Source organism: Trichogramma pretiosum, unplaced genomic scaffold, assembly GCF_000599845.2.
Source record: "Trichogramma pretiosum strain Unisexual culture from Peru unplaced genomic scaffold, Tpre_2.0 scaffold99, whole genome shotgun sequence".
In the NCBI taxonomy this organism is placed as follows: domain Eukaryota; kingdom Metazoa; phylum Arthropoda; class Insecta; order Hymenoptera; family Trichogrammatidae; genus Trichogramma; species Trichogramma pretiosum.
The window spans coordinates 382,911-402,430 of record NW_019640836.1 but is presented as its reverse complement, the minus strand read 5'-3'; the positions used below and the strand labels follow the sequence as shown (position 1 = coordinate 402,430).

The 19,520-nt window shown below is 37.2% G+C and overlaps 4 protein-coding genes across 8 annotated transcripts in view; 2 read left to right on the top strand and 2 right to left on the bottom strand.

Annotated features, from left to right (window-relative positions):
• Nucleotides 1-5,177, bottom strand: part of LOC106655197 (calsenilin-like) — a 32,006-nt gene extending 26,829 nt beyond the window's left edge. The window contains exon 1 of one of the 3 annotated variants that reach the window (XM_014375451.2): nt 5,087-5,177. Coding sequence is in view for 2 of the 3 variants with exons in the window: in XM_014375449.2 (XP_014230935.1) it covers nt 878-929 (52 nt within the window). In the remaining variant the exon portion in view is untranslated. Of the gene's footprint in view, nt 1-877; nt 1,390-5,086 lie in introns of those variants that run through there. The other 2 variants (XM_014375449.2, XM_014375450.2) reach the window with 2 other exon arrangements.
• LOC106655194 lies at nt 4,170-10,328 on the top strand. 3 transcript variants are annotated; one of them, XM_014375443.2, is made up of 8 exons: nt 4,170-4,453; nt 5,703-6,030; nt 6,774-7,013; nt 7,104-7,395; nt 7,818-8,098; nt 8,176-8,448; nt 8,545-8,935; nt 9,051-10,328. In XM_014375443.2, exons 2-8 carry the CDS (start codon nt 5,941-5,943, stop codon nt 9,425-9,427), a joined length of 1,944 nt encoding a protein of 647 aa, XP_014230929.1. In that variant the 5' UTR covers nt 4,170-4,453; nt 5,703-5,940; the 3' UTR covers nt 9,428-10,328. The 3 variants fall into 3 exon arrangements, with proteins under 3 accessions (XP_014230929.1, XP_014230931.1, XP_014230930.1); XM_014375445.2 differs by lacking the exon at nt 4,170-4,453 and adding an exon at nt 5,231-5,304; XM_014375444.2 differs by lacking the exon at nt 4,170-4,453 and adding an exon at nt 5,468-5,631.
• Nucleotides 10,329-13,403: 3,075 nt separating this feature from the next.
• Nucleotides 13,404-15,528, bottom strand: LOC106655106 (15-hydroxyprostaglandin dehydrogenase [NAD(+)]-like). Its single transcript, XM_014375321.2, has 7 exons — nt 15,398-15,528; nt 15,101-15,312; nt 14,869-14,995; nt 14,656-14,765; nt 14,392-14,565; nt 14,144-14,298; nt 13,404-14,072 (listed from the first exon to the last, which is right to left on the bottom strand). The coding sequence occupies exons 1-7, from the start codon at nt 15,399-15,401 to the stop codon at nt 13,838-13,840; spliced, it is 1,017 nt and encodes a 338-aa protein (XP_014230807.1). The 5' UTR covers nt 15,402-15,528; the 3' UTR covers nt 13,404-13,837.
• A 1,592-nt stretch (nt 15,529-17,120) lies between these two features.
• Nucleotides 17,121-18,623, top strand: LOC106655032 (ankyrin-1-like). The gene is made up of 3 exons (XM_014375218.1): nt 17,121-18,120; nt 18,198-18,412; nt 18,603-18,623. The coding sequence occupies exons 1-3, from the start codon at nt 17,121-17,123 to the stop codon at nt 18,621-18,623; spliced, it is 1,236 nt and encodes a 411-aa protein (XP_014230704.1).
• The last annotated feature ends 897 nt before the right edge of the window (nt 18,624-19,520 follow it).

Sequence of the window (19,520 nt, the reverse complement as noted above, 5' to 3'; positions counted from 1 at the left end):
TTTGGGGCAAAGATTTGCTTTTTTTCCATTCAAGGTGTCATAGATGCGTCGTGTGCCTGACTTTTGTCTATTTGCAATGTAAAAATAAGAGAAGCCAATAATAGAAAGCAAATAGTTTTTAAGGGGATAAGAGCAAAAGAAATGTACGTAAAATGTTGGGTTTTGCGGAAAATAGAAAGTAGAGTATTGAGGAGAGGATACGTACAAGCCGTGGCGATGTAAATTTTCATTAACGTTATCAAAGATTTTATATTTATAGCGTTGATTTTTGCCGAGTTTCCGTCGAGAGCTGCGCGATGGCATTCATGTTCAGAGTATTCCGTACATTTGAATGAATATTAAACATGCATATAGATGGGGTATTTAGTAAATTCTCGCCAACTCTGTGCTTCCATCATTTGAACGAGGTTTGGAAAATAAAATCCATTTGCAAAGATATAATTGACACAAGAACATCAGTACTGTTGAATTGAAAGGTCATTTGTTTTTGGTAATTTACATCATATGACGAATTGAAGTGCACTTTAGAACTGCGCATATAAACAGTACTGACCTCCTGCATACTCTACTCTCACGATTCTTGTGCAAAGATCGAGGATGCGTCAATTTCTTTCCATAACAATGACGATCAAACTCATCCTCGTGCAAAAAGAAAAAAAAATAGAAAAAAGAAAAGAGCATATCCGCAGAGGGGTATCAATAGATAATAATAAAAAGTAAAAGTGCAAACCAATGAATAAGTAAGCGAAAGCAAAAAGGAGCTAAGTAAAAATCACTGCAATATATCGTATGTATTATAAGGTATAACGAGCAGGAAAGATAATAATAATTGATAAAAGAGGGAGAGTTGGAGGGACGGACGTTGTTCTGGACTCACTCTTGTCATTTTTCTTTCGATTTTTCACGGTCGTTGCCGGCGAGCCAGGCATGGCGCTCTCGACGTCGCCCGACAGTTTGCGGTCCTTCTTTTTATTACTCAGCCTCGGGCCGTTTCCAGTCAATCACGGGGGATCGACTGTCGATGCGATACTATCCTGTACAGCTGGGTCGGTAGCTGTTGCTCCAGCAGCAGGTCGAGCGTTACGCCGAGTTTATTCAACGCCAGTAGACAGACGCTAGGTCGGTTGCTGCTCAGGGCCTCCGCACGCTACGGTTGCACACGCGGTACTGGCGAGGAGGAAAGCAAAATATCGCGTTTCGCGCGCGCACACGAGTACACGCAAAGGCAGGCATGAGCAGCCCCCGGCCGAGATAGAATGACGCGCGTCGTGGCCTGCCTGTAGCCACCTTGCGAGTCCGTATGGGTGTGTGCAGTCTTTGCGCCTGTGTGTCGCTACTCCACTCCACTGCTCTCTATACCTACTGGTCTACTACTACTACTACTACAGCTAGTGCTAGCGTTGATGCAGCTGGGGGGAGAGCTAAAGAGGGCAGTGAGGGATTCTGAGAGCATGATCGAGAGAAATGGGGGGTGGGGGTGCGCGCATGACACAACCCAACGTCTATATACGCTGTACAGGCATCTTATATACTTTCGGATTCGAGAGCCGAGCGAGAGGAGGAGGAGGACTGGCGTCGCCGATAATGCGCCGCTGTATAACGAGCCGCGTTACGATTACGATTCGCGACACGCGTTTCTGCAGCTCTCCTATCCCACCTTATGTATATAATACCCTTACATACCTGCTGCACACTTCTGCAGCGCAGATGAGTGTTCGAAGCGTCGATTGAAATAATTTCTCGCTGCGGCGCGCGTTAATGCATTCGGTATATATTATGAGCCAATGTGTGCTGTAGCGGCAAAGGCACTTCGTCTGCCTATATTGTATGCGAACAACGACAGCTTCATCGAGATGGTATATTAATCTATCGATCGACGAGGACAGTCAACCGTACGAGTCAAGATGCGCTAACTTTGCCTCGAGATCAATTATTGCGAAAAGGCAACGATCGACTACTTCGCGTGTGTAACGCGTCGAGTTGTAACAAAAACGGAGCAGAGTGAAACTGATATTTGTTTGGATTTTTCGGGACGCTTAAGTCGGGCGGGCGTGTATTTTACTCGGATCGTATTGTAAAAGATCGATCAGTTCTAATAATACACACTTATTGGGTGAGGTTTTCAATTTCTCAAAAATTATCGATCTCTTTTAACCGGGAAGGCTCACGATCTGCTCGGGAAAATCACGTGCAAACATTTTCGTTGTTTCATCTTAAAGAATTGGACCGGAAAGAAAATGATTACCCTACATAGTATCACTCTACATCTTGCGCGTGAGTAATCGATTGCAATAAAAAATAAAAAAGAGAGCCAAATTTCTCTCGCTATACACGTGGAATGTTAATGATAAAATGATAGCTTATGGAAGGGCGTTGTATTTTACGCGCGGATCTTAAATCCATTTTCGAATCCAAATCGTCCATCAAAATTTTTTTTTTGCTAAGTAAGCGCGTTCCCATTTTTTTTCGCTTAACTGTCTCATTCTAGACTCTTATAGAGTACAGGCTGCACGCGAATAGTATATTTATATCGGATCACTCGAGGCGCTCTATCTCGAGGCGCCTTATCCACGTTTAAAGCGCAAGAAGCGCAAAAAAAGCCGTCAGTCGCGCCCAAGGGACGCAGAGAGCTGCGAGAGTGTGTATAATGCATCCGAAAATTTTCCTCGAGCCTCGAGGTATATCTGGATTAACGATTAGCGTCGAGAGTGCAATGTGCACATGTGAATACACACAGGCTGCTGCATGCCAGACACTCCAGGCCCTCCATGTACATAGAAAAAGACAACTGCAGCTTTCGAGTATTGGCGTCGAGGGAAACACTTCCACTTGGCCGTGCTATATAGAGCTAGAGATGCCTATACATAAGACGAGATGCTCGCAGCAGTATGTTTGCGTATTATATCGACGGTGCTCGTGTACTTGTACACCTGCGCACATACACCAGCCCGATAATGCAAATAAACGACAAGCTCCGATCGCGTACCTATGTGCATTTTTATTCGACGCGCAGCTCGCAGCTCACGAGGCTTCGATCGATTTGTCTTCATCGTCTCGATTCGCTTTGCGACTTGCGAGAGAAAAAAAGGTATATATCCGTTTGCGACTCGTATCCAAATGCAATCTCGCGTCTTTTGCTCCCTTTCGCGCACGATACGAGTAGGTACCGATAGATACTTGCTATATGCATTCGACGCTTTAACGGAAGTGTGAATATTCATTCTAATACAAAAATAAATGTCACGGATAATCTAGAAAAAAAGCATCGATAAAATCACTCGAAAAGCAAATATAACACCAGGATACGAGTTAGAAAGTTCAGCTTGATTGGTAGAGAATAAAAAAATGTTTACTAAAATTGATGGCCAAGTTTTCTAGGAGTACAGAAACAATTGAATAACTGACATTTTTATTTTCGAAAAACCCTTCGCTCCATCAAACCGGACATTTCCATTTATTTACCCTTCACTATCTGTAATGTTGGAAAATTAATGGAGATTTTGAAACACGTTTCGCCGGGGGCTTGGGTTGGAACGTGAAAAATTCGTTATCAACAAGTCGACGATTCAAATATACAATGTAAAAAAACTGCCTGCCTTTTTCTGTTAGATTTTGGCGCTCTCGACGTTGGATCCAACAGGCTGCGTGCTTCATAAAGAGTTCACTCGATGGATTAGCATCCGGGGAATAAGACAGCTGCTTTTACCGATATTGGATTTAAGCTTGGCTCGTGACCAAATCTTTGATTGTCCCTCGGATTGTTGCACATGCTTCACGCTCGAGTACCTACATGCTCTTTTCTTGTCAACTGTATTCGGTGCCACTCTGTATGTCACTCGATGGACTTTTGAGATCGTGACAAAATGATAAAAGTAATTGGTACAAGGCTTGGAGGTATCGACGTAATTGCTTACCATACAATGTACGGCTCGCGTCGTCGTCGCCATCTGATTCGGGAGTCGGGGACTCGGAAGCCGAGAGTGACTCTCAAGCGGTCCAGCAGTAGTTAAATTTTTAACTCGTGCAATAACACGCCGCACATCAGCGCCTCTCAGCTCTGCAGCACACGGCTCTCACTTGCTCCCGTCGCTTGGGTACTGTTCGCAGTTCGCGCGGCACCTCCGATAATAATATAAATCCGATATTCGGTGCGATAGTATATATAAACGTGCAGTGGTGTGCAGTGCGCGCGTCACCTGACCAAACGCGTCTGATCCGGCTGTTCGAATTCTGACCGAGTTGTCTGATCGCCGATAAACTCGATTGCTTCGCAGCTGATTTTCCTGGCAGCGAGCGACGAATTTCCATGCTCGCATGTCCAAGATAGTTCGATCGCACTAATCGGTGGTCGGTACAACAAATTCAATTTGCACTGCCCCAGGCGGCATATACTGTCGTACGGGTAATCTTCAAATCATCTCGATGTTGGATGGATGGATCGATATTTTCATAGGTAATTTTCAGCACAATTATAATTCAAACATCTGTTTATTATTTATTATTAAGTCATTTGACAATAGGCAGGTTAGATATAATTGCGCATTTCAATAATGAGTTAAAGTCATGGAAACTATATGAGGGCGCATGTGTTGCGACAAATAAAAGTTTAGCACGTGGTAAGTCATAAGTGGTAACTGCTGATTGCAGACTACTCCATCATCTAAAATACGCAATACGCACTACTTTTTACGCGTTAACTTACAGTTAGGTTATTTCAAATATCCTATCGTAGTGCAAATTTGAACGATTCGATTTTTTTTATAGCCGAATCGATAAATCATAGCTTTAAACTAATAAAAACGTATTATTTATCTGTTTAAAGTATTATCATTGGGCAATTTTTTTTCTGAATGTTTCAATAATTTAATTACCGACTATTATAACCTTTATTCGGTTAAATAGTTCCAAACTGTTCCAAGTTATTAATATTTTCAGAATCTCATCTGACAAATTTATCATTGCCAAATAGATAATCCGATTATTTTTTGTTGTACAGAATGAATTATTAAAGTGCTCTTTGGAAATCTTGCTGAAATGAACATTTTCAAGTCAGCAAGAATGTTTAACTATAGTTCAACGTACTTACATTGTACCGAAGCTGCTTATATTCATGGCAAAAATCGAACGAAATCGTGAAATGTTCAAAATTTTATTGAGAACAGCGAAGTAACTGACGTTTCAAAATGTGAAAGTAGAATAGAACACGGGCCTCGTGATCATTCGAATAGATTCGGAATGTTAAGGATTGAATATCGAATTGTTGAAAATTTCAACCACGTATTAATCGAGTGTGCGTCGATACAAGTAAGTAATAGGCGTTAACTCGCAAACCGCAGTTCGCAAAGTCGTCGCAGAGCAGGCAACCGGCGGCATATATAATAAGACCACGTGCGCGTGATTATCCGCTCTTTGCGACGTACGGGGCGGGGAGGAGGGTCCAAAGGCTCCGACGAACGGCGATTCAAACGAATACGCGAGAACACCGCATTTGCGCTTTCTCCCTCTTTTACCTATCTCCGCACAAAGTGCGACACTTTTGCGCGGCTGTCTCTATCCCTCTCGTTGATCCTCGCAATGGCCTAACTATAGAATTTCCCGGCATCTTCGGCTAGAACCGCTGCTGCTGGATCGGTCTGCACGCGAAACTCCCATCGGCTCCCATCATGCTTATAATACGGCATAAATGTGTTCATTTATTCTAGTCAGCCGTCGTGAGTCGTGGTATCATCGTCTTGTGCACGTCGCATCAACGCAGTAGCCTTGCAGAACACACCGATCGGCTTTTCTCACGGGACGGTCAACAGTTACGACGACGCACGTCGGGCCCCAGCAAACATTCAACCTAATACCCTATCGTTATCGACGCCACTCGTATCTTCACCTGTACATCTGTGACACTCTTCCTTAATGCGGCTACAAGGAGGAGATGACGGATGAATAATGAGCGCCACCGGTGAAGATCTTGCGGTTTTGTCGTACAAGGAGCTGCAAGCGTTAGCCGCCAAGTACCGTGTGCCTGGCAATATCAAGGTAAGTGTGTACCGCACACGTGAAACAGGCTGCACACCCCGCGCGTAACGCCCACTACTTTTCTTTTTCGTCCTTTTTTCATTTTTTTCTCTTTGTTTCCGGTCTCAAGCGACTCTCTGTTTCTTTTTTTATATTTATCGCTATTTTGTTAAATATTAATTTCAATAGTGCCTAGAAATTCGTCTTAATTAAAGCAGTACTAGGCAAACCACGAGGTCGATGATCTCCGCTCTGACGGGAAATTTATCAGACAATTGGCAACGTCGCTAAATCCGATTACCTGTATGATTTGTGGCAAAATTCATGAATTTCCTTCATATTTAATTTATTGTTCACGGTTCATATTCGATTTGATGTAATATGCGGGCAAAATGTTTTTTCATTCTCCGTTATAAAATTTGGAATAATTTTTATCACAATATTTACTATTTCAAATAACTCATAACTCTAGCATTATCATTTTTAATGATTATTCTACACTTTCTTTGTATAGCTGTTGTAATCATCAAAGTTTTACAAGCCAAAAGTATTAAGATTCATCCAATATTCATAAAATACATTTTACTAATTGTTCTGTTTAACTTAGATCTTTGGTACGAATCAATGCGTTATAGATTTAAATTAATTTCTTTAATTTTGAAAAAAAAGTATTGATTTTATTTTTTATTTTTTAGTTTATTATTTTTATTTTTTATTTTTTATTTGATTTTAGTGATGTGCTATTTTAATTGTTTTAATTGCAGAAGCAATCTTTGTTGCAAGTTCTTTATGCAGCAAAGGCAGGAAATTTGCTTGAGGTATCGAAATTACTCTCAGACTTGAAGAAAAACAGAAAAAAAAGGATTAAAAAGCTGAAACTTCAATCAGAAGGAGAAGTACAATCAAATTCTACTCTCCAAGATTCTCCAGAACTAATTGTTCAGCAAGATCCATTTTTGTTTTCTATGCAACCGCAGCATCAGCAACAGTACCCATTCCAGTGGGTAAGATTGAAAAGATTCATTAATAAGATTTATATAAACATACCAACTATACATTTTTAAAAAAATGTGGTTATTCTTGCAATTTTCTAGGTAGGAGCAGAAGAAGAAGTCAATACTAATAAGTATGACCCATTAAAGTGTAATTTAAGTTATAATGATATAAAACAATTGATTCTATCAAGCTCAAAAGACCGAAATAATAACGGTTCATTGTTAGATGAAATAATTGATTTACGAACTGAAGCACCTACTATAACAAATCATACCAATACACTAGTTACACAGTCAGAAGATTCTAGTGCAAGGATGTCTTTATTATTAAAGAAAATGTTACAAGCTCCTGTTGGAGCAAATCTTGGTGAAATTGCCAGCCCTGTATCGAGTAAGTTTTTATTTTTAATTTATTAATCCAGTACAGCAAGCTTAGATGAGACTTAATTTTATGATCTTCTTTTTCTTTTGAAAATAATATGAACAAAAAAATTATACCTTAGTTAATATGGAAATAGCAAAAATTTAAATTGATTGTTCGATGATTTATATTGAGGAGATGCCAAACTCGAGGCAAAATCAAAGTTTTGAAACCTATGCTTTAGGACTTTTACATAATGTTTTTGTTAATACTTTTTTTTTTTAAGCTATCATAGAACTCTTTATACAAATATTAACTCAAATCTTCAGAAGCAGGTTTAAAGATTTTTTGCCTTGACTTTGGGATTCTTGCCAAATTTGTATTGCATCAAAATTATTGTATCTTTTAATATTAATTAATATCTCAAAATTTTTTTGTGATTTTGAATTTAGATTGGCCTCTTGATACTTATCAAATAAGGGAACAGCCATCACCGGATAATTCCGAAACAATGACAGCGAAATCCGACATAAATGAAAATGACGAAATTTGGCAAGATAATGTAACATCGGTTACAGGTGCCTTACCTTGTGTTTTTTCTACAGATCAAAGCTACAATAATAACAACATTAATGATAACTACAACAACAATAATGGAGTTTTATATAAGCGTGAACACTGCCTTTCATTTTACAAATCGCCATTAGATAACATTGTTGAATCAAATTCGATAGTATGTAGTTTTCAACTAAATGAATCATAAAACCATTAAGTCAAACACTTTGTTCAATAGAAAATTTTTTTTTTCAGTGTTATAATAGCCAGTCTTATCAGTTTGAATTTGCACCCCAACCTGATTCTCAAGAGCACTGTCGCAATTGGTTAGCATCAAATAGCCTTGAAATTCCTGAGCCTCCTGATTATGGATCACGATTAATGGCTTCTGCACCTGAAACGTTTCAGTATCCAAGTCCTGAGACTACTGCTGATGTCTTAGACACCAGTCCTACAAGCGGTGCATCAAATGTAAATATTATGCAATCAAGTGGTGGATCTTATTGCTTGAATGACCAGCCTTATTTGGTAAGAGTTATGTTTACTTCATAATAATTTTAAATGATTTAATTTTTGAAATATGTTAAGAAATTGTTTTAAATAATGATTAATTTTTTACCATAGAGTAGTGCAACTTTGCTGGACCCCACTAATAGTATTGTTCCTGAAATCCATTTTGATCCATTACGTTATTACCAAACGCCACCATCATCATCGATCCAACCTGCAGAAACCCAAGACTATTACAGAGATTTGGGCCCGTTTTCAACAAACAATGGTGAAAATCAGCAACGTCAATGTTCTACCAATACAGAAAATTTTATGCCTCCAATCTATGGCGTAGATTTAGAATCGGCTCCATATGATTCTGCTTATTATCAAGACCCTAATACATCCGTGAATTTAGATGTCACTGATCCTTTGCATCAAGTTCAAGAATCATCAGGATTAGATGTTTATATGCCACCTCCTACATCGGTTATTCAAAATGAAGTTCCACCTCCTCCACCTTACAGTAAGCAATATCTTAAGTTTTTGAACTAATTTTCGTATCTGTGGATAACATCACGTTGTACATAAATTTTTAGTAGGAGATTGACTTTGATTTGATAGAAACAATTTTTTATTAGGTTCAGCAGTGCTTGATCCCTACTGGCCTCAGTGGTCAGCAGCTTCCCAAACAATCACTGCTGCACGAACAGGAGGAAAAACTTTAGAAAATACTTTGAATTTGTGCTCTTCAAATTACATTGACTATTCAAAAGTAAATGAAACAAGTTGTGTCAGTGTCTTCAGTACTACGCGAGCACCTGTAATGACATTTCGTCGAGGTGAAAGCTCGGTACCAGCTACTCAAGAACCAATTTCCGGTCCGGGTGAGCAAAGACAACATAATTTTGTTTCCAACTGGCTATTATATGACAATGATGCTAATGGTAAAGGCTTCTCAAGATCTGTGCCCCTGACGACTATGAACGGCCTTACAAATTTTTCTAGTATTGTTTAATGCAATGTATAAAGTGCAACTTTTAAACAAAATTATGCTCGGGTTTTGTAGTGTCATTAATTGTCTTTTAAAGGTATTGCGTTCCTTCCATTAAAAACTCACTTTTCAAAATAATTTTCTGCCTGTATAGCTAATGATACGAATTCTGCATATGATTCAATCGCATTTTTTAAGTTGATAACTTTGGCTGATGCTTCTTTCGTCTCTTTGTATAGTTTTTTTTTCACTTAAGTGATTTTTATGAGAATTTAGCAGTTTAACTGCTGTTTACTGAATTATGTTACTTGAAAGATTAAAATTGGATTATGTTGATTATGCTTACGTTTAATCATTTTATAGAGTCGAGATTAATGCATCGAAAAAGTTGTATAAAGTTCTACAATTCAGTTGCGAGAAAACAAAATCGAAATTATTTTTTGGCTAAAATAAATAAGATGTATGTCACAAAGTGTTTTATTGAAGGTCTTTTGGCGTAAGTTGTTATATCAAAGGTTATAGTTGATATGATTCTTTGTTTAAGCACTTAACATTAAATATACCTGCTACAGTCATTTTAATTCATAGGTTGAATAAATCTAATGAAAAATATTATACAAATGAGCCGCAAGTTATCCAGATCAAAGCTATCAATAAGCACAAAACTGTACATAATAGTTAAGTAAATTTTTCGCGCGTTTAGTATATAATAATGAGCTTTGTTAAATAGATAAGTAATTTTAATCTACAAATTGCAAATCTTTTAAAGGTTATCGTAAATGCAAATGGATAGATATTGTAAAATTATTTATCATACACAAAAACTCGTTTCGTAAATTACCTAATATGATTAGGGTGTATGAAATATAAAATTATGTATAAATCGAAAAACAATCATTACAAATGAAATGAAAATAATTTTCATTTTTTTCTTAATAAAACAGCTATATTAGCCATTGTATTATTTTTTCGAAATATTTCGAATGTTTTATACAGATAATAAAATTTTTTCAAAAAACATTGCATTTTTTAACTTTACAAAGATCATTCGAAAATTTTTAATATTTCGAAATTTTCTTAGAAAACTGAAAATACGAAGAAAAAAAAATTGAAATACTGCTCTTACCAGGCTGTGGCTCTGGTTGAAAGTGGTGTCTTATGTAGTTGAAAATCCGCAATGCCAAGGATTCTCTTCTTCTCTCATGGTGCTGTTGCTTATAAACGATCTCACTGTCAGGTGGTGCACCTGGAGCTCTACCATCGTGTGGAGATCTGGCCGACACATGCACCGAGTACATTCCACTACCTTTCCTTTGCTTTTTATTACCCGTCTTGACGTTTTAATTTTTTACAATTTTCTGTATTTCGCAATGAAAGTTGAAAATGATTATTCATTTTATATGATGGAAGTGTTGTCACTAATCATTTAATTCTACGAAGTATTGATTGAAAGAGCAAAATTTTTTTCTTAATGTGTTTGATTAAAAATTGGTTTTTAAATTAGAATACGACGCTGCAATGCCGAAAGAAATAAGCGAGATACCTAGAAAAAGCTTATGCGCATTCAAAAGGTACAGAAAGAATAAAAGAAAGAGGAAACAAACTCCGCAGTACGCATTGAGTATGCACATCCAGGGAACTAAAGTTAATTTTAAAAATTTGTAACTGCATACTGCTCGATTTTTTTCAAAAACGATTCTTTTTTTTAATTAAAAATTGTAAAAATTATATGCATCATGAGATCGGTTGAAAAATTTTAATTTGTTTTATGCCTAATTGAGCTAGCAAGATAATGCACAAAACTTCATTTGAAGGAACACAATAAAATAATTGAAATGTTTAAGATTTAAGAAAAAGATTTGCCGGTGGTATGCATGACTCACCTGAAAAAATCACGAAGTAAGACTGAGTAAGTATAATATCTTCTTTCTGACGTTATACTTTGTAAAATATCGCGGGTGCGCAGCTGCATTGCAACTATTCTATACATAGGTATATGCACAATGCACACCGTATGTGTGGCACATATATATATGTTGGACGCCGACATAGTACCGAGGACTGGTATTTCTGCATATGCCTAGACATATGCATTGTATGTATGTGTAATGAGCCCAAGTGCGGACCGCTCTAATTATCTCCATCTCTTTCTCTCTCTGCGGAGTCTGAGCAGCTGTTGCTCTCGAGTGTCTATCCTCTTATTATTCTTGTGCTGGTTAGTCAACGTGCAAAAAACAAATTTATATTTTCTCCTTTCGTCTGTTTTGCATCACAACCAGCAACTTTTAATTATACTTACAAATCAAAAGTTTTTTCAAGTACTAATAATTTCAAACGTACAGTTTATACATTTTTTCCCTTGTTCAATTGGAACTGTGTGAACATGAAGTTTAAAATCAGTGCTGCAGGATTATACACGTGTTTTTTTAATAAAGTATAAATTAAAATGCTAATTTTTCTCTTAATTAAATTAGACACGTAAACGTCAAAAATTACGTTTTTAATTGAATTTTACGTAAAAAAGAAACGTTTCTTTGAAATATTGAATATTTATTGAGAACATCTTTCGTAGAAAATAGGAGCCATGTTCACATTTCGGAATGATAAATATTAGGAATTATGAATATTCGGAATGTGTAAAATTCGGAATCCTCAAAATTTTTAGTGGGGAATTTTATAGTCTACATTTTCCACTCAAAATTTTGAGGATTCCGAATTTTAATTTTTCCGAAGTTTTTTCATTCCGAATTTTTTCAATTCCGAAATTTTGTTTTTTCGTATTTTTTATGTACCGTTTTCAATATTCCGATTTTCAAACATTCCGAATATTCATAATTCCTAATATTTATCATTTTGAAATGTGAACATGGCTCGAAAATAGGAATATCAGAGCTTACACGAATATTCATTGTATATACTTTTTGTGTATATTATCTTTATATAAAATACTATTGTTATAAATGTACCGTATATTATGTTTACATTACGAGCTTTTTAAACGTTTCAATCGAAGAAAAACTTAGCATGTTCAAGCTCATTCGGTAAAAAATTGTTAATAAATACAGTGGAATTTTCAATGAATAACTGCCTATAACTGTCAAAGCGGATAATAAAAAAGTTACGCCCATGAGTTTGATATTATTTACAAACGTGCGGTCATCGAAAAAACCGTCAATGTTATGTCGCGTCGATTATTGCGCAGTTGATTATTTTCAATGTTGATAGCGTCATGGATAAATGGATTCGTATACGCTCGGAATGTATACAAACTCGTTATATATTTTCGAGAATACACTCTTCACCTCGTAAACAAAGAGTTAACAATTATGGCATCGAGAAATTTCAGCGAAGCGTATAGTAGTCGTTGAAAAAAGCGCATCTGAAATAAATTGAGCCGATATGCTACACAGGCAGCATCATCATCAACTTTGTTATCGTTGAATTGCACTTTTTACTAATGACCTATCTTGGCTTTATCAGTGAATAATATTAATCACTCGTTCCGTCTCTCTTCGTGCTGCTGCTCTCTAAAACTATACTCGTGTATGTGCACGAAAGCGCGTATGTAAAAGTTCGTACGTCCATGCGCGAATTCGTACAGCGAACGTCAAAGTTACGAGCATTAATTTGTATTGTATCGATTCGTGCTGCAAACATTTCCAACTTTGACCTGAACACTGTTAGCTGCGGGAGAAAAAATTATACTGCCAACGTAAATCATATCCGCGCGTAACTTATTACTGCGAAATTAGAAATAATCTTTTTTTCGTCTTTTTTCCCGAACCATATCAGAGAGATTATAATTTACAAAATGCTTTCGCTAAATTTACACATTTTATCTATTATTTTTCTAAATTACATCCACGATAGCTTTTTGCTACACAGGCTGCTTCTAGAGCATGCGAGGCTAAGAGCTCATGCATTTTTAAAACTTTATTGATGTTCATTTATTTGCAGAGGAGTTGGGACTTAATAAATGAATAAGAGGTTATTGCAAAAATGAAAGTTTATGAAAACTTTATTTCTTTTCTGCTTCAACACTACTTTAAAAATTACGAGCAAGTTGAACTTGTATAAATATCATTGTACTAAAATGTTTTATCGATACATAAATAAATTTCAGTTAAGACGAAAGTCATTTGAATAAATAAACATTCGATCACAGTCGAGTGTCGATAAGTGCCACACATTTTAATGATGAACACTTTCAGTATTGTATATCTATGCATTAAGTGACGTAAAGCTTAACACTACAATTAATAAAATGGTTTATACGTAAAAAGTATCGAAGTTGTAAACTATAAGAAGATGAAATGAGTATAAAAAGTGTCAAACGATAAAGAAATGTGCACGATTGGTTTGTTTTATCGGAGATCATTGTGCGGAGCTAATTAGCGCACCCCGCGCACCCTCGTTTTCTGCCTACTGGGCAATTCAAGCGCAGCTCATGAGGCCCGTTCTGCTGTTGTCGCACACCTCGCGTATGGGCCTTCCCTTGCTCATGATCTTGTTCTCGCTCACGGTGAAGTTGTTTTTGTAATGGCGCTGCAAACTGCGGCACTGCGGAACGAAGACCTCGTAGGGCGACTGGCCGTTCTCGATGACCCAAATGCTGCCCGACTCGCCGATGCGCAAGATCCACATGAGTCCTTGCGCTACCACGTAGGGCCTAAAGACGGAAATCGATCGCGACATTACATCACGCGTACTGCGTTATGAATCGCGAGCTCGGAGACTTACGTCTGTATCGTTAGCTGCTCGAGGCTCTTCACGAAGTCGGCCTTCATGACTCTGCTGAGTAATTTGTTGGGACTGTCGATGGTGAGGGCCGTTTCCGTGAGACCGGGGCACAGAGTGATCACTCGGACACCCGTTCGCTCGGTGTTACTTGGAGCCTGCAACGAACGAGTAAAAAATAAGACGGAAAATCAGTTTGTTCGTCAATGGATCGAGCTTCGAGGCCTGTAATTAATTATCGCTGTACTCACTCCGAGCGACTGAGACAGACTGACGATGGCTTGCTTGGTGGCATAGTAAACCGGTAATTGGGCCGTGTACTGCACTCTCGAGTGCTCGGCGATGTTGACGAGGACACCGCCGGCGCCGCCCTTGTCCTTGCCCATGTGCTCGATCGCCAGCATCGATACCGTTATCATGCCGGTCTGTTAGAGTCCACATGTATGCGTTACTTGCTTATTGACTATTCGATGACAATTTTATATATTATCGAGGCAAAGGCCAACAAAACTCACCAAATTAACGGCGACTTCGCGTTCCCAGCGTCTTTCGTCCAGTATCCCGGCATTATTGATAATTATGTCAATCGGACTCTTCATGAGTGAAATAGCTTCTTTAAAAGCGGCTACATTTTTCAAGAAAAAATAATTGTCACTGTTACAAATTCCGTATACGACAGGATGAGCTAACTGGTTAGACACCGCATAAATTAAAGTGGACATGCGTACCAGTGATTTCTGTCTGTTTGGATACGTCAGCATGAAGGAAGAAAACTTTGTTTGGACCGTGGGACTTTTCAACCGAATTGACGATTTTTCGACTCGATGCTTCATCTATGTCGATTATGCAGATTTTCTGTCGAGACAATAATTCAAATTAATGACGATTTGCATGCATTGAATCGTTGAAAGTTAAATTTGTAAACGAATAATACGATGCGAATAAGGGTGGACGACTTACCTTAGCACCAAACTGCAGAAAATGATTGAAAAAGGCATTGCCTAGACCCGCGGCAGCTCCGGTGATGAGGATGTTCTTGCCAGAGACCATACCGCTGATTTCGAGCTCCCGCGCCTTCTCCTCGGAGGAGCGCCTGGCTCCTCTCGGATTGAGCCTCATCATCGATGCGTTGCTGCTGTCTATCAGATCAATGATCTTCGTGTTTGGCGACACTGCGAGCAAAAACAAACGGGCTATTTCGACTCATTCAACGCGTTATTCATTCGAAAGAAATCGGTAAGCAAACGATCAACTTACTCATGCTAACGATTGTATTTCCGAGTTGCTCGCTACAGAATCACAAAACTTGTCACAATTTCAATCGCTTCGAGTCTCGCAGACTGACCGATCGGCGTGAATCCGAAATAAAACTGCTCGGTCCGGACGACGCGCCGCAAGATTTATATTAACTCGAGAATGAGGCACGCGTCTCGCACGCCATCGCCGCTTCCGATAAAATTGCATTATCGCCAATTTAAAAAGCTCCTATTATACAAATGTGTGCAAGTGTGTATATAGCGCCCAAGGCACGCATCAAGTATACGAGCGCACACGCGGACAATGTGCTGACTCTCCGACTTGCGCTTTTACCCGAGATGACATGTCGCGTCGCAGACGAGATATCGTGCGATTTTATTTATGTTTCAATAATGCCGATACATCATCGCTCTCGGGCTCTCTCGCGCGCGCACATGATATGCGCCAGCGTTTCCCTATTAAAACATATCAAAGCTCGTCCAGTTGCGATATGATAAGGCCTGTGACGACGTAGCTGTGATTTTTAATCATCGACAAACGTTTATGAACTGCCCGAGAACCGAGCGTTTTCCAGAAATTCGTCCAACCAGTTATAACGTCATGTAATGCGCAAAAGATGATTTTGCAGAAAAATTCACTCAGCTCACAAGCTCCTGTGCGTGAGAGTTGTCGACGTTTAAGGATAAAATTCAAATAAACTTAAAAATAATCTCTTGCTTGATACGATTTTTAAGTAAATTCATTTTCAGAAATTCAGTTGACTAGCAAAATACTTGACGTTTTTGTAACAAGAGCACAAAACATTTTTTATCGACAATTATTGAGTTCTAACGAAAATTGTATGCATCAAAAATCTCTTGCATTTTATAAAAAAAAACTTATAATATACTTTATAGAATATAAACACGACAAGAATCATGTTGAATTTAAATTAGAAAAATAATGGTTTTGTTAGGTGAATACAATAACCTTTCGAATGGGTTAACCGAAAAAGCTGGTCTTACTTCAAAAAAATGATTATATAGCCAAATATTCGAATTTTCCAGTTTCCAACAAATCTTCTAAGCCGTCAATGACCCTGATCAGTTCAGAACTCGGTTAAACTTTTATATTTTTGAGGACTGAAGGCATTGCATGAGCATACATGTCTTAAAATAAAAAAATGTATTTTCGATTTTCAAATTAATTAAAAAAGGTTTAAATAAAAATTATTTAGAATTATTACAGGTGGTTAAAAACTGGGTCGACTATTTTGCCGAGTAGCCTAGTTTTCGATCAGGTCAGAATTATAAATTGCGCGACAAAAGAGATTTAATAATGTTTAACTGAAGCTATATATTTTTTCTGAACGTATAATATTCATAGAAGCAAAAAATAAAATATTAATTTCTATTCATTTAAATACTATTTTGCGATGTCCGAAAACTGGATGGGATCCTTTATCCTAGTTACACCTAGTTACACCTTGTTACAATACATTCAAAAAATGTTTCTGTGAACATTGCGCACGCCCACACTAAACTGCATGTGCCACGCGTGCCATGTTTTATAATGCGCTTCTTTTCTTACTTTCTAAATTTTGAAATTTTATATATGAGTACACATGGCGATGCCGGCCTTGTATTCGACAAAATGTGTAGACGTGGAGTGAAAGTACGAAAGTGCATGTGATTTCATTTATTTTTAGTTTTGTGTCTAGTCATAGGATATATAATTTACTAAAATGAATCGAAAAGATTTATTAAAATGTTTAAGTGATAAACGTTCAAGAGCAATTGTATTTTACAATGAGCTGAGATTGAATCGTTCGGTGCTCCTTGATTCTCGCACCGAAACACATGAATTATTCGTCGAAATATATCACGATAAGAGATTATTTCCCGATCTCGAAGATATCAAATATGTTTTGGAATATACGATACGAGATCACCAAAAAGAAATATTTACATTTCTTTTGAACCAGGGATTGCCAATGGACACGCTCAAGCTTTCACATGGAAAATCAACGGCTCATCTTTTAGCGGAAAATGAATTTTTTGAAGGTCTCCAATTGCTCATAAGATTCAGCTCTGAAAATTATTCTGACTCCTATGGATACTCATATTTTCATGCGGCATGTATGATTGGAAAAATATTTTTAGTAGAAAGATATATTAGCGAAGGCCTAGACATCAATGGAAATTCGTACAGAATTCCACCTTTACATATAGCAGCATGGTACAGGCAATCGGAAGTGGTCGCGATACTTTTAAATTCGAGATTCGACCCAAATTTACGAGATGACAGTTCATTAACTCCTTTGCACAGAATGTGTTTACGAACGACTTATCCACTCAAGTACGACAAGAATCTGGAATACGACGAAACACGTGTTTCAAAGATTGTCCAATTGCTCATTGAGCATGGTGCCGATATTGAGTCAAAAAATGGTCAAGGCTATACGCCGTTGCAGATGGCAGTGTCACGCTTTAGTTATGAACTCACCAAGGCTCTTTTAGATAATGGAGCCAAGATAGACAGTTTGGATGACAGCAACATTTTTTCGATGGACTTTCGTGACTTTGAAGTGAAATACTCAGCGCTTACCATGGATATCATTGCAGTTGTTGAACTTTTAGAATCTAAAGGCTACGTCATGAACGATAATCGAGTATCCGCAATGCTCTCTCTGTGGATCCAATGTCACAAAGATGTTGATTATCCAGCATTATTCGATATAATCAGTAAGTAATTTTATTTTAAAAAATTAGATGATTGCTCTTTACAAATAATATATATGAAATCACTTGAGGTTTTGCAGGTGGATTGGCATCAGAATCGGATGATTTTATGATCGATTATTTAAACACTTCCGAAAGAGGTGAATTGTACGTAAAAGAAAAAAGAAAAAATTACCTCTTAAGCAAGGTATTTGATTTGAGAGGGGTAGTAAATAACATGGAGTGTACGAGTTGTAAAATTGTCAAGTACTTCGATGAAGTAGAGGCTCTCAAAACAAAAATGTTAAACGATAAGGTATCTTGGCACACTATTTGTTCATTGAACTCCGAAAGAGCTTTCTCAATTTTGATGCAGCTGGACTATTGGTCAATACTAAAATCAAAAGAGTTTTCAACTTTAACTTTCACCAAAACAATAATTAAAAAACATTTAGCGACGAGCTTAATTAGAAAGTATACCGAACCTTACGCAATAAAAATTTTAGAAAGTTCTAACAAGGGCCTAAATCTGCCATTTCCATGTTGCAAGAATATCGTTAAATATTTCAGCAACAACGATTTGCTGATCATATGCACTAGCATGCGCCCACATAAAATTGATTCCAATAAATGACCACATAATATCCTTTAATGGCATTAAATGATCATTTATTGGAGTAAGTTCTACCAGGTTAAGCATCGAAAAATTTTGCGGGGTAAAAATTTGTAAAATAAATATTGATGTATTGAAAAAGTTCTCTCTATGCTAACGTAAATTTATCGTAGGAAAGTTTCACAAGATTTTGGTGAGCTAGTGAGACTGTGTTAATTTCAACATATCGTTGTCCTTTTTGGGTACGCGTGCATCACACAGTACGAAGGACTGTTAATAATGTCAATGGTACAAAAAATGAAAAAAGATGAATTAAAAATCTCACAGATCCTGGCTATTTCGGTCGTTTGAGAATCAGGACACTTTTTAATAATTTTATCGCATGATTATAATTAATGCGATATGAGCCATCTCCTATTTACATCATTATTTTCCTACCGATGGTGTCGTACAGCTGTACATATATTATTAATTAATTTAATAAATCATTTTTATTATAAAATTATATCATGGAATTTATTCTTCATTAGATGTAAATATTTCGTATCTTGTTCTTTTTTCTACAAACACTCAGATTTTTACTTAAAAAAACATTAAACAATAAATTTTTCCAATTAAATAAACGTCATTATGAAATGAATTCACCAAGCGCAGAAGTTGAAAACAAATTGAAAATTTGAAAAAAAACTTTAGAAAAACTCTAAATGTAAGTATTTAAACGATTATTAGTCATTAATAAATTTTTACTATGGTGGATTTTTTACTACTATCACTAACTTATGAGATGTATATGTCATATTAATTCCTTATG

Excerpts from the sequence above, each read along its gene's own strand:
- LOC106655194 (XM_014375443.2), top strand. The coding sequence starts at position 5,941 with ATGAGCGCCACCGGTGAAGATCTTGCGGTTTTGTCGTACAAGGAGCTG. Across the intron at positions 8,099-8,175 it reads TTGTTGAATCAAATTCGATA|TGTTATAATAGCCAGTCTTA; the intron begins GTATGTAGTTTT and ends TTTTTTTTTCAG. Across the intron at positions 8,449-8,544 it reads TGAATGACCAGCCTTATTTG|AGTAGTGCAACTTTGCTGGA; the intron begins GTAAGAGTTATG and ends TTTTTACCATAG.
- LOC106655106 (XM_014375321.2), bottom strand. Across the intron at positions 14,996-15,100 it reads TTCTGCAGTTTGGTGCTAAG|AAAATCTGCATAATCGACAT; the intron begins GTAAGTCGTCCA and ends TTGTCTCGACAG. Across the intron at positions 14,299-14,391 it reads GTCTGTCTCAGTCGCTCGGA|GCTCCAAGTAACACCGAGCG; the intron begins GTGAGTACAGCG and ends CGTTCGTTGCAG.
- LOC106655032 (XM_014375218.1), top strand. The coding sequence starts at position 17,121 with ATGAATCGAAAAGATTTATTAAAATGTTTAAGTGATAAACGTTCAAGA. Across the intron at positions 18,121-18,197 it reads AGCATTATTCGATATAATCA|GTGGATTGGCATCAGAATCG; the intron begins GTAAGTAATTTT and ends GAGGTTTTGCAG. Across the intron at positions 18,413-18,602 it reads CAAAAATGTTAAACGATAAG|AAAGTTCTAACAAGGGCCTA; the intron begins GTATCTTGGCAC and ends TAAAAATTTTAG.